We start from the raw sequence: 14,004 nt of genomic DNA, 5'->3' as shown, positions 1-14,004 counted from the left end.
TGTTAATGTTCTGTGGGATCAGAGGATCATCTTTCTTCTCAAAGATGAAGAAAAAGCACCCATTCAGGCCTTCTCCCAGTCCCCTCCCCTGGGTCTTCTGCTTCCCCCTTGCCTTGGGTCCCTGGCTGGTTAGTTCAGCCTACTTTCGAAGCAGGTTTCCAGGAAAACTCAGCAGTGGCCACAGGACTGGAAAAGGTCAGTTTTCATTCCAATTCCAAAGAAAGGCAATGCCAAAGAATGCTCAAACTACCGCACAATTGCACTCATCTCACATGCTAGTAAAGTAATGCTCAAAATTCTCCAAGCCAGGCTTCAGCAATACATGAACTGTGAACTCCCTGATGTTCAAGCTGGTTTTAGAAAAGGCAGAGGAACCAGAGATCAAATTGCCAACATCCGCTAGATCATGGAAAAAGCAGAATTCCAGAAAAACATCTATTTCTGCTTTACTGACTATGCGGATCACAATCAACTGTGGAAAATTCTGAAAGAGATGGGAATACCAGACCACCTGACCTGCCTCTTGAGAAATCTGTATGCAGGTCAGGAAGCAACAGTTAGAACTGGACATGGAACAGACTGGTTCCAAATAGGAAAAGGAGTACGTCAAGGCTGTATATTGTCACCCTGCTTATTTAACTTATATGCAGAGTACATCATGAGAAACGCTGGACTGGAAGAAACACAAGCTGGAATCAAGATTGCCATCAATAACCTCAGATATGCAGATGACACCACCCTTATGGCAGAAAGTGAAGAGGAGCTAAAAAGCCTCTTGATGAAAGTGAAAGAGGACAGTGAAAAAGTTGGCTTAAAGCTCAACATTCAGAAAACGAGTATCATGGCAACTGGTCCCATCACTTCATGGGAAATAGATGGGGAAGCAGTAGCAGTGTCAGACTTCATTTTTTGGGGCTCCAAAATCACTGCAGATGGTGACTGCACCCATGAAATTAAAAGACGCTTACTCCTTGGAAGAAAAGTTATGGCCAACCTAGATAGCATATTCAAAAGCAGAGACATTACTTTGCCGACCAAGGTCCATCTAGTCAAGTCTATAGTTTTTCCTGTGGTCATGTATAGATGTGACAGTTGGACTGTGAAGAAGGCTGAGCACCGAAGAATTGATGCTTTTGAACTATGGTGTTGGAGAAGACTCTTGAGAGTCCCTTAGACTGCAAGGAGATCCAACCAGTCCATTCTAAAGGAGATCAGTCCTGGGATTTCTTTGGAAGGAATGATGCTAAAGCTGAAGCTCCAGTACTTTGGCCACCTCATACGAAGAGTTGACTCACTGGAAAAGACTGTGATGCTGGGAGGGACTGGGGGCAGGAGAAGGGGACGACCGAGGATGAGATGGCTGGATGGCATCATGGACTCGATGCATGTGAGTCTGAGTGAATTCCGTGAGATGGTGATGGACAGGGAGGCCTGGCGTGCTGTGATTCATAGGGTTGCAAAGAGTCGGACACGACTGAGCGACTGAACTGAACTGAAGAGAAACAAAAATATATCCACAGAAAGACTTGTATCTGAATATTGTTATTTATTCATAACAGCCCCAAATTAGAAACAATTCAACCCAAATTATCAATAGGTGAATAATGACATACAGTAACATAATAAATGACATAAGTGACATATTCCTACTATGAAATATTAAACAATAAATAAATGAACTATGGACACAGGCAACAACGTGGTTTTATTTCAAAATATGCAAAGTATAAAAGTACGTTCTGTTTTGACTCCATTTATATGAAACTCTAGGAAACACAGATCTAAATAGCTCAGTGATGGATGTGACCAGGGCATGTGGCCTGACTGGGAAGTGGCAAAGGCAACATTTTGGGGTAATGGCAATGCCCTCTATCTTGCCTTTGGTGGTGGTTATGTGGGTGAATAAATTCGCCAACATTTACCAAACGATATATTTAATATGTGTGCTCTTTGCTGTGTGAAATTTAGCCCTTAATAAAGTTGACTTAAAAAAATACCAATAGTGAAGTCTCTGCTCACTATTGTCTGCTCAAGCAACATTATCACAGACTTAGTTGCAATCTGTTTCAAATCACTTAATTTTCTAATCTGCAAAATGAGAACAATTCTGGTCTGTCCCTGTTTTGGGAAATATTATACAGTTGTTTCTCATTATTTGTGGATTCTGTGTTTTTCCAAAATCACCTAATAACTAAATTTTACTTCTGATTCCAAAAACAGTACCTGTGGTGTTTTTTTGTGGTCACTACGGACACGCACATGTGCAGACTAACAAGAAACTTGAGTTGCTCCTAGCTGAGGTCAAAGCAACATTTTTGCTAATTTCAGCTCTGATACTGTAAAAAGATGTCCTTTTCGTGCCATGTCTGTCACATTGTTGTGCTTTTTTGAGGTGCTTTTGATGTTGAAAATGGCTCCCAAGCGGAGTGCTGAAGTGCGATCTAGTGTTCCTGAAGGTAAGAAGGATGGGATGCATGGATCATCCAGAGAAAATGCATGTGCTGAGATCAGCTTCATTTGGTCAGGAGTCACAGGGCTGTCGACTGTGAGTTCCAAGTTAATGAATAGACAATATATATATTAAATAAGGTTTCTTTAAACAAACATATATAATATAAAGTTATTTATTGAGCCAGTGAAGAAAACGTGATTAGAGGCTCACGGAAACCTAACCTGTATTTCCTTTAGGAGCACTGACTGTGTATCTGCTAGCTCAGTTGGTAACTTTATGAAACAATTACTATGAATAATAAAAACCCACTGTATATATATTTCTAGTCTTTCTTTCCTTTCTCAGTGAAATGGCTTTGAGTTTTCACCACCTCAATTACCGCTGTCTGGCTTTTCTCCAAAACGCAAGTCAATTTTATTGGCTATGTGGTCTGACTGTGTAAGACATGGCAGGTCTCTTCTCCATTTGATCTGGAGAGTTCAGCTGTGGTAATATTTTTGGCTCTCTTTAATTTTCAAAACTTCCACAGCTTTTTCACAAACTACTGTCAAGCTATGCCCACTGATTTCTTCCACCTTTTGTACCTGTTATTTTCTTTAGATACTTGGTTCTTTCTTTCCTTAATACTAACAAATACAGAATTTCATTTTTGGAGCCCATCATCCTTCTTGTGAGTGGTGCTGTTTCCAAATCTCTCCCTGAGGCATCCGAAGTGTCTGCTTTACCTATAAGAGCAGAGGCTGAGATGGGCTGCTATCAGTGACAACTTGGGCAAACAGATTTACACTCCTGAATTTAAAAAATTAATGTTGTCAGACACATTTAGTCTCTTATAAACATCTAGCTTTACTTCTATCATCAACTTTTACACAAAAACTCAACTCATGCAATCACTCTCTGTCAACTTTCCTATACATAAATTTGTAATGTTTTTAAAAGTTGAAAACTGGAAAATTTAAAAAGCTGAAATCCAATGTTTTCAGTTCTCTTTGGAGACAATTCCATAATCCTCATTCAGAAGCTTCTTATTTGCTATTCTGGATCATTGTTACCTAAATTAGTTCAGTTTTCCTTCTGTTGTTCGGAAAGGGAAAGTAGTTTAACAAAACTCAAGAGAAAGATAATTTTCTTTAAAAAGCCACTTATTTCCTCTAAACAAAAAAAGGCACAGGGAGTTCTCTGTGGCCTACTGTTAGAGGATTCTGGGCTTTCATTGTTGTGGCGTGGATTCAATCCCTGATCAGAGCACTAAGATCTTGCAAACTGTGCAGCATGCCCAAAACAAACAAAATAAACCCTCCTCCCCAGAAAAGGCATTAAAAAAAAAATCTATTGTGAAGATCAGAATATTGTGATCAACCATGGAGGACATGACCATTTCTGTGTGCTTAGACCACCATGTGCTTACTCTCTTCTGATTATACAATAAGCCCTACACTGCTATTAATACACACTGGTAAAGAGGGTAGGAGGATTGAAGACTGGCCTTGTGATGAACCATACTTTTAATATAAATGAGTATGTGCCCTTCCGGCCCACCTACCCCTCTCATCCCTGAATATTCTAACAAAACACACACAAACAGCATCCCCTGGTGGAAGCGCCCCAAAATCTATAGTAAGTGAGAAGTAACTCAATTATATTTTTAATTATTCAAAATTTAAAAGTCAAATTTAAAAACAGGGGCATCTACATTCAGCTCATCCATCCATCTTTATAAGAATGCTACTGCACAACATATACAGAATTGAATCTGAACTCTCAACACCCTTGGTTCAAACAAGAACATGTTTCTTATACAGGGAGCGGTCTTCAAAGAGCAACCTGCAGCTCAGTGTCCAGGTGGCTGCTCAGGTGTGACCTACTTCAGACCCATAGCTGTTTTAAGTTTATGGGACAAACACAACTACTTGAAATGAGCCATCAAAAATATAAGATTTTCACGTGCTTTTGGTTATTTTTGAGATTTAAACATTTTTTCTGCTTAGAAAACAAAACAAAAAAATACATTCCTCCTGGAAAGTGAAATACTCCTAAAAGTGTGTGACCTTAAGTGGAACACAAGCCTCAGACACAGAAACTTCTACATACAGAGCAGACTTTGATGGAATCTAAGGCATGTGAAATTTATTCCTGGCTCTTGAAAACCTGAACCAACTATCTCCCACAACCATGTCCTTTTAAGAGTTATGTTCCTACTATAATACCATCCTGGGAGAAATATGTATTATTTCTAGCTAGAGTTTAAATCTCAAAATAATAATCCTACCAACTGACTCAATTGTTAGGTGGCATTCACTTGGGTCAAATGGTGTTTGCAAACTCAGGTTGCCCAAGCAGAGAACTCTTCTAAATGAAGTAGCCTGCATGTCTGACCTATCAGTTCAGGTCAGTGGCTCAGTTGAGTCTGACCCTTTGTGACCCCATGGACCGCAGCATGCCAGGATTCCCTGTCCATCACCAACTTCCAGAGCCTACTCAAACTCATGTCCATCGCGTCAGTGATGCCACCCAACCATCTCATCCTCTGTCGTCCCCTTCTCCTCCCGCCTTCAATCTTTCCCAGCATCAGGGTCTTTTCAAATGAGTTGGTTCTTCGCATCAGGTGGCCAAAGTATTGGAGTTTCAGCTTCAGCATCAGTCCTTCCAATGAATACTCAGGACTGATTTCCTTTAGGATAGACTGGTTGGATCTCTTTGTTGTCCAAGGGACTCTCAAGAGTCTTCTCCAACACCATAGTTCAACAGCATCAATTCTTTGGCACTCAGCTTTCTTTATAGTCCAACTCTCACATCTGTACGTGACTATTGGAAAAACCATAGCCTTGACTAGATGGACCTTTGTAATGTCTCTACTTTTTAATACACTGTCTAGGTTGGTCATAGCTTTTCTTCCAAGGAGCAAGCATCTTTTAATTTCATGGGTGCAGTCACCATCTGCAGTGATTTTGGAGCCCCAAAAAATAAAGTCTGACACTGTTTCCCCATCTATTTCCCATGAAGTGATGGGACTGGATGCCATGATCTTAGTTTTCTGAATGTTGAGTTTTAAGCCAATTTTTTCACTCTCCCCTTTCACTTTCATCAAGAGGCTCTTTAGTTCTTCTTCACATTCTGCCACAAGGGCGGTATCATATGTGTATCTGAGGTTATTGATATTTCTCTCGGCAATCTTGATTCCAGCTTGTGCTTCATCCAGCCCAGCATTTTGCATGATGTACTCCACATGTAAGTTAAATAAGCAGGGTAACAATATACAGCCTTGACTTACTCCTTTCCCTATTTGGAACCAGTCTGTTGCTCCATATCCTGTTCTGACTGTTGCTTCTTAACCTGCATACAGATTTCTCAGGAGGCAGGTCAGGTGGCCTGGTATTCCCATCTCTTTAATTCCCCACAGTTTCCTGTGATCCACACAAAGGGTTTGGCATAGTCAATAAAGCAAATGTAGATATTTTTCTGGAACTCTCTTTCTTTTTCAATGATCCAGCAGATGTCGGCAATTTGATTTCTGGTTCCTCTGCCTTTTCTAAATCCACCTTGAACATCTGGAAGTTCATGGTTCATGTACTGCTGAAGCCTGGCCTCAGAATTTTGAGCATTACTTTGCTAGCATGTGAGATGAGTGCAATTGTGCGGTAGTTTGAGCATTACTTTGGAACTGCCTATCTTTGGGAATGGAACAAAAACTGACCTTCTCTAGTTCTGTGGCCACTGCTGAGTTTTCCAGATTTGTTGGCATATTGAGTGCAGCACTTTTACAGCACTGAACAATTCAGAAAACATTTATTAAGTTCCTTGTATTCACAATTTTTAAACTCTCCATCCACCCAACATTCACTGAACACCAGTAGTATAGCACTGGGCTTGGCACCTGGAAATTGAACCACACTAGCAGCTTGTATATTTGTGGATAAATATATGATATTTATGTCATATACTGTGGATAAACAAACCCACTACAGTAAGTTTTCTGCAACAGCAACGCTCAAAATACAGCAACAGACTGGAGAAAGGAGCAGTAACTGCCCCCAGGGATAATGGATGGGTCTCACAGAGAAGAAAAACTGGAGTTGCTTGTTTTTACCTTTCATCATGATATCTTACAACATATATGACAATACAGACACAAGCACCAGTCTCCATGTACCCATGACCTGGCTTAAATAATTAGGAACTCGGCCCCTTTCGGTTCACTGAAACCCCCACGTGCTGCCACCCCACCCTTTGTTTTGCTCTGAAAGCCAATCCTCAACATTTTTATCTGTGTTTGAAGACTGACCTGGAAAGGATCTTCGATGAGTAACACCTCCTCATCTATTTTTCTGCTTGCGACCCTGCCAGAGTCATACACCCTAATTCTTGCTGGTGACACCAAAACCTGGGCTGGTTCAGAAAAAAACCTAAGACGTTATGGGCACCTCTGAGTTGGGTGCAGGACAAGATGGAGCTGATTCAATGAGAACCCATCCTGCCTTATCTGGAATGCTGACTGCATTTTTCTAGCCCTTGGTGCTCTTAAAACTGCTATTTCTTTAGAAGCTTACTAAGCACCTAATGTTTGTATACAATGTGGTTACAGTCCACACTGGACTTCCCTCAGAGCTCAGTTGGTAAAGAATCCAGTTTGATTCCTAGGTCGCAAAGATCTGCTGGAGAAGGGATAGGCTACCCACTCCAGTATTCTTGGGCTTCCCTTGTGGCTCAGCTGGTAAAGAATCTGCCTGCAACATGGGAGACCTGGGTTTGATCCTTAAGTTGGTAAGATTCCCTGGAGAAGGGAAACGCTACCCACTCCAGTATTCTGGTCTGGAGAATTCCATGGACTGTATAGTCCATGGGGGTCACAAAGAGTCAGACATGACTGAGTGACTTTCACTTTACTTCACAGTCCACATTCCCATGAGCCCACTGCAACCTCAGACTGTATGGGTGTTGTCCTGGCGGCTGAGCTGCCCCAAAGTTGGGTCCTGTCACCACCTTGATCTTCCCTGGGTGGAGAGCCTGGTGCATCTGAATGTCTGGGCTATCTACCTCCCATCCCTTCAGAGTTTTCTCTCAACATCCATGCAGTTAGTTACCTAACCCAGAGCATGACCCTGGACTCCCTCTCCAGCACAATATGTCTGTTCCTTTGAGGTCATCCACCACTGTCCACCTCCACCATCATCCTTCTGTCCAGGCGCCCACAACTTCTCAGGCCTCTGTGCTCTTACCTGGGAAGCTCCATTTCTCTCACTGATGACAAAAGTCACACCTACTGTGCTCCTGCACACATACACCATCTCCTAAGAGTCCATGCCACCAAGACATCATTACCCTCATTTTGCTGATGGGGAAACTGAGGACAGGCACCTCAGCCACAGTCCCAGAACCAGTGAGCAGAAGGGCCCAACTTGAGTGTAACCACACGTCTCAGTGATCCCGGATCTAAAATTATTAGTGTGTCTAATAAACAACATCTGTAAATCGGAAACTCCACAGGATTCTCCTTGTGAGATGTTTCTGTTTTACAATTGGGTATCATGGTTTCTCTAGTTTTACAGTTGTTTTGGTTAGAGGTTTCAGTTTCTTTAAGCCATATGTAAACAGAACCATATTTTTAAATGATGAAATTTTAGGTATTTCTATTACAGAGCTCCACAATAATGTAAGGGCACAAAGAACCATATAGATATGAACTGAAATGCAACATGGGTCAGTGACTTGATTTCCAAGAACAAAAAATGGAGGTAACAGCAGAATCAACAGAAGGAAGTTGGGTTTTAATATTAATATAGTGAGACTATATCAAGGGTGATGGTCTTAATTTTCTAAATGGCAAGATGTTATATTAACTTTAGAGTTTTGAGTGCACATTTCAAGATCATTTAGTCCAACCTTCCTCATTTTACTGATGAGGAAACTGAACCACAGAAGTTAGGCAGGTTACCTGAGCTAAATTCATTCTTTTGTCTCTGGCTGTCCACATAACAGAACCTTACTGTGATTAAGAAGCAATATCATATACTCTATAACCCAAGAGACAGAGAAACACAACTCTTTATCTACCTTTTGGTATCTCGATTTTCCTCTTAAAGGTCATGTTAAATTTGATGTTAAACCAATGCAAAGTTGTAGGCTTAACAGTATTCGACTGTGTCAATCAGGAACATGGGCAATTCAGAGCCAAAACTTTGCTTTTCCAGAACCACAAGGGGAAATGTATGCTGTGGGTACCTGTTTGAAGTCAGGGCTATTTAAGGCTATTCAGAAATTTGGCATGTTCTTCTCCTCTTGGTAACAAGGTTTCTCCTCCTATCTTTGGACCTGTCTTTTCCTAGAAAAACAGAAACAGTTTAATAAGAAATGGGTTAACAGTATTTGCATGGGTCACTAAAATCTATCACCTTACAGATGACATACCTTTAACATTCCGTCCCGTTCCCATTTGAAGAGGCCACAATTACTGAAATAGAAAAGATGGGATTGACTCAGTGATGAGGTTACAGGTCCACATACATGAAGATAATAGTGCTCCCTGCACTTTGGGGGAGATTCGCCTCATTTAAGCAGAAGCTCACTAAGGTGAGATTCATATTCCAGTTTACATTCTACTGCTACTGAAAATACACACGTCAGTGATCTGAGCAACTGTTTTGAAGTGTGTCAAAAGCCAGGTACTTCAGAAAAGGAATTTCAAATGGTAGGGCTGCATAGGGCTATACACTCTACAGGCGAGGAGAGTGAGCTTGGTTTCCAGTGAAGGTCACTGGGATGACCCTCAGATTGAAAAAGCCAGCCTACAGTGACAAGAAGCCCATGGCTTGTTCCGTTCTCCTTTTTTGGAACTCAACGGTTGTGGTAAGAGAGGATTACTTTTCCTTCAGGTTTAAACAATGCTTCCCCGTTTTCAGTAGTGAGAACAGGGAAGACAGTAACTTTTCCACTGAAAGGTCACTGTTAAGTTTGAGACCAAAGCAACACAACAGGAAGAAAATCTTTTCCTGGTCCAGAGATTTTTTACTCTCTTTAGTCAAAGGGCCTAGAGACTCATTCTCATTGTTTAACATGGTAGTTGCGTCCAACCCTGAGAAGGCAGGGGGATACTATGGGGAAAGCTTATTTTCTAGCAATGTTACACTGGGGAGAGAGAAACAAATGAAATACAGTAAAGTCATGGGACTGTGGCTTCCAGGAGCCTTGGATCTGAGAGGGTCTTGGGCATAGGGCCAACCCATCAGGTTCATCCTTTCTCCCCATCTTCCTCAGACCCTACTCTGAGCATAAGCTGCAAAGGACTTAGCCCGGAGCCTCTCCATCACCTTCCCCAGCTACAGACCTGTTTAATATCTACTGAGAGAACTTTCACAGCCTACTACCAGATCAATGATGATATTACACACAACTCACTGTCAGACAATTATAACACATGGGCCAACTCCAGCCTACCATAAAACACAGCCATGTCTATTTGAGTATCACCTATGACTGGCACAGCATGTTTGAGTAGTGGTGAAACAGGGCTGGCAAAGCCTAATATATTTACCACTTGGCCTTTTACAGAAAAAGTTTGCCCATTTCTGCTCTAGATCAAGAATTGACAAGAAAGAGACCAGAGAAAGCACAAGTTCTTAACAAAGTAACAGTGCCACCTGGGGGCCGAAAAGCATCATATTCTTTCATTTGAGTTGCACTTACTGCTTATCCTTAATGATCACATTTCTCTGATACTCTGTTGTTTTACACAAGCTCTTGCTGTTACAATATTTTGGAGAGAAGTCAAGTATCAATATATGAATAGGTACTTTAAACAATTCTAATCTCAATTGTTAAAAAAAATGCACAAACCAGCTCTGACAAGGGGATGAACCAGCACGGGCTTTGGGTTCCTCCACCCCCACCCTCATTCCAAATCAGCCGTGGAGAAACTTGACATGAGAGCGAAGTCTGGGCTCCAGGAAATAAACAACAACCCAAATGAAATAAGTGAACAACAACAAAAAGTAGTGAGGAAATGCTGGTGAAACATTCTCGGGAAGACTAAAAGCGATAGCAAAATTGCTTCAAGTTCCAAAGACTCAACATCATACAACCTACCACCCAAGCTCCATTTAGTCAACAAACATTTCTGATGACCTGGTGTCAGGCACTATATTTAGTACTGGGGGTACAGTCGTGAAAGGGGGAGGATCCCTTCCCTCCAGGAGCAGTTGGGGATACCCAGGAGCTGTAAGGAGGCACAGAACAAGGCTGACCCTCTCGGGGTCAAGGACCCTCTGAAGTTTCTAGGAAACAGCATCACCCAGGAATTGCAAAAAGGTTCAGGAGGCCTATGGGACCAAGAACCCCAGGAATTCTCATACCTGCAGTGCTTCTGGGGGAGTCTGTCAAGGGAGATAGTTCTGTTTCCACAGGGACACTTGAAAAACCTCTTCACACCATCATGCCAGTGGTAGTCATGCTGCTCGCTGACGCAGGTCTCCAGAGGCTTGAAGTGGGTGTAGGCACACTGCACAGAACCAGAGCAAAGATCTGGTCAAGAGCTCTGAAGGAGAGAGGAGCCAGCTGCCATGCGGCCTGTTCCTCAGAACTTCTGTTCTCTTGTCACTACCAGGCAGTGACTAGTGGAGTTACCGTCTTTCAGGTGCAGTGTTCCCTGTGATTTCTTGACTTTTCCCCTATTAATACCATTTTTTCTCATGTTTGCCCCAACTTCAGGTGTAAAGTTCACAGTAATCTTCTGTGACATCAAGACAATAGCTAAGGAGAAGGAAGGACTGAAAATTTTTAAGTAGCTTCAGTTGGTCTACCTTATATTCACTCTAGTCCCTGATTACAAGACTACAGGTTATAGGCATGGGGCCTATTTAGGAAGGATGATGAGCTGCTTTTTCACTTTCTCTTACAAGGCCTCTGAAGAGGATTATAAGCTTATTATTACTCCTATTTCATAAGCAGTAAAACCAAGAAAGATCTTAAGTAATTTTGATCCTAAAAAGGACTGGACAGAACAAGAAATGGTAGGAGCGGGTTGAAACAGAGTCAGGACAGTGCTATGTAATTTCTGGTAATCACACTGAGTCTAGATGAACAACTTTTGGCCTTGGCAGCCTCAAAGAGGGCAGAGTACAGTGGTATGCCAATTGTGTTAGGCAAAATAATCCTCTCATGATATGTACACCCTATTCCCTGGAACTCACAAGTATGTTATGTTATTGGCAAAGGGGAACTCAGGTTGCAGATGGAATGAAGGTTGCTAATCAATTGATTTTAAGATTGGGAAATTATTCTGGATTGTCCAGGTGGGCCCAAAGGATTCACAAGAATCCTCAAGAGTGGGAGAGAGGAAAGGAGGTTGGAGCCATGCGCTGAGAGGACCCCACCTCCCACTGTTGCTTTTGATGATGGAGGAAGGGGCTAGGAGTCAAGGTATGAAGGCAAGCTCTAGAAGCTGGAAAAGGCTAGGACACGGATTCTCCCCTAGAGTTCTAGAAAGGAACGTACCCTACTGACACCTGGATTTCACCCCAGCAAAACCCACGTAAAATTCTGACCTATAGAACTGTGAGATAATATATCTGTGCTGTTCTGAGCCCCCAGTTGGTGGTCACTTGTTAAGCAGCAACAGGAAAGGAATAATACACCAGCTCTGTCCTAATATGGCCATCTTGTCAGAGGAAAAGCTGTCCTCTAAGGTAAAGGCTTTACTGACTGCACTTTTTCAAAGGAGTAATTGGTTCAGTGCTGCCTCCGCCCCAAATATAAAGGAGAATCTAAGGTTTTAAAAATAAAGTCAAAGAAAGTTGTACTTGTAAGCTAAGCCTCTTCTTCCTCTTACACACGCTCACAATGCTGATTAGTCATGCAGGTGTATTCAAAAGGAATGGTAATGCCAGGAAACATGTACAGAAAGAACTTTTCCGGGGGACATATACGTTAGGCCCTGAGCAGAAGGGAATAAAAGTAGTTGATCACATCTGATGCCAAGTCAAATTTTTCAATTAAGGCCCCAGGGACTGGAAACTAAGGATTGAGGACATGTTAAAAATTGAGAAGGGTAGCTTCCCTGGTGGCTCAGTGTAAAGAATCTACCTGCAAGAGCTGGGTACAATCCCTGGGCCAGGAAGGTCCCACATGCCACAGAGACACTGAGTCCATGCGCCACAACGCCTGAGCCCGTGCTCTGGAGCCCACAAGCCGCAATGACTGGGTCCCATGCTCCCTAGAGCCTGTGTTCCGCAACAAAAGAAGCCACTGTAATGAGAAGCCAAACTGTAACTAGACAGCAGTGCTCCCAATGGCTGCAACTACAGAAGAGCCCACGCAGCAACGAAGACCCAGCACAGCCAAAAACAAACCAAAAAAACTTGAGGAGCAGAGAACACTGGGGTCCTGCCTAATTAAACGACCCTAAACCCAGGCAGGACTCCGGTCACAAAACATGGCCCCACACCCCGCCGAGTCTCCACACCCTGCAAGGTCACCGAGCCCACAGATAGGCCACAGGGAGAGCCATCTCCTGCACTCACCGTCTTGCATGTCACAACTCGACATTTTACTTCCCGGGTGTTTCTCATCTTTTCTTCCATTTGTTCTTTTTTCACCAGAGGCTCAAAATAGCGTTCCTGCAGCTCAGCCTCAGCCTGGAGTGACATGACACCCAGGAGACCTTGAACCAAATCTGATACAGACTCAGGCAGTTGTTTAATAATAATCAAAGCAGACCTGAAGAAACAAGCTAACTGTATGAACGTATGGTTCAGTGAACTGCAACCCAAAAGATGGTAAGTAGAAATAAGCCCTTAATGGACAAATAGAAGGCATGAAAGCATCTGGTGATGTGTAAGACACTAAACACAAACTTAAACTACTGACGTGATTAGCAGTGTCATGAGCTCAAGTGTGACCCAGAAGGGTAATGTTTCCGTTACCAATGTTCCAACACAGACTAGTTTATGGGAGGTACTGGATGCCTCCTCAGTGATGGTACCCCATCTGTTTGATTCTATTCCCCAGACCAAGCACTTGGAAGGAGCAATTCCTGCTTGTCTGGAACAATGTGTATGTATGAGGGCAGAGAGCTATTCATGACAGAATGTGGTCACAGTTCAAGTCAGCACAGCTGAACAAGGCATAAAGTGCCAGGGAACTTGGCTCTATAGTCTTTCAGGGTCTGCTTGAGCTTCTCTCCTAAATCTTGAGTCCAGTAGAAAAATATTTAATTGTCTCCTTAGTCCTTTATTAACCAAAAGAAAGGTAGATCATTTGGCATGCTGGCACTAAATAAGGGACATTTAAAAAATCTGCTGTAACACTTTTTCTGTTATCTCAGTGACCACTACCCCTACTACTGACAGGGACCACAAACACTACACGTTTTGCAGTGCATGGAACAGTATACATGAAAGGATTGTTCTGAATGTTCTACAGGGCATCCATGTTGATGGAAAACCTATTATAACTTTTGAACCTAATAGCTTTATTTATATACAACCCTATGACACTTGGAGAAGGCAATGGCATCCCACTCCAGTACTCTTGCCTGGAAAATCCCATGGATGGAGGAGCCT

The 14,004-nt window shown here is 42.4% G+C and overlaps 1 protein-coding gene across 8 annotated transcripts in view; it reads right to left on the bottom strand.

The window, feature by feature from the left end:
- MCM10 (minichromosome maintenance 10 replication initiation factor) overlaps positions 1 to 14,004 on the bottom strand; it is a 52,437-nt gene that overhangs the window by 13,619 nt on the left and 24,814 nt on the right. For 2 of the 8 annotated variants that reach the window (XM_069547491.1, XM_069547486.1), the window contains exons 17-21: positions 12,964 to 13,077; positions 10,798 to 10,943; positions 8,858 to 8,900; positions 8,672 to 8,771; positions 1,527 to 3,177 (exon numbers count right to left, since the gene is read on the bottom strand). In XM_069547491.1, coding sequence (XP_069403592.1) covers positions 8,688 to 8,771; positions 8,858 to 8,900; positions 10,798 to 10,943; positions 12,964 to 13,077 — 387 coding nt within the window. In that variant the 3' untranslated portion in view covers positions 1,527 to 3,177; positions 8,672 to 8,687. Of the gene's footprint in view, positions 1 to 1,526; positions 3,178 to 8,196; positions 8,772 to 8,857; positions 8,901 to 10,797; positions 10,944 to 12,963; positions 13,078 to 14,004 lie in introns of those variants that run through there. The other 6 variants (XM_069547492.1, XM_069547488.1, XM_069547490.1 and 3 more) reach the window with 3 other exon arrangements.

This window comes from Ovis canadensis, chromosome 13 (genome assembly GCF_042477335.2).
Source record: "Ovis canadensis isolate MfBH-ARS-UI-01 breed Bighorn chromosome 13, ARS-UI_OviCan_v2, whole genome shotgun sequence".
Taxonomy (NCBI): Eukaryota; Metazoa; Chordata; class Mammalia; order Artiodactyla; family Bovidae; genus Ovis; species Ovis canadensis.
The sequence above is the reverse complement of the archived record's forward strand: the minus strand, read 5'-3'. Positions and strand labels throughout refer to the sequence as shown.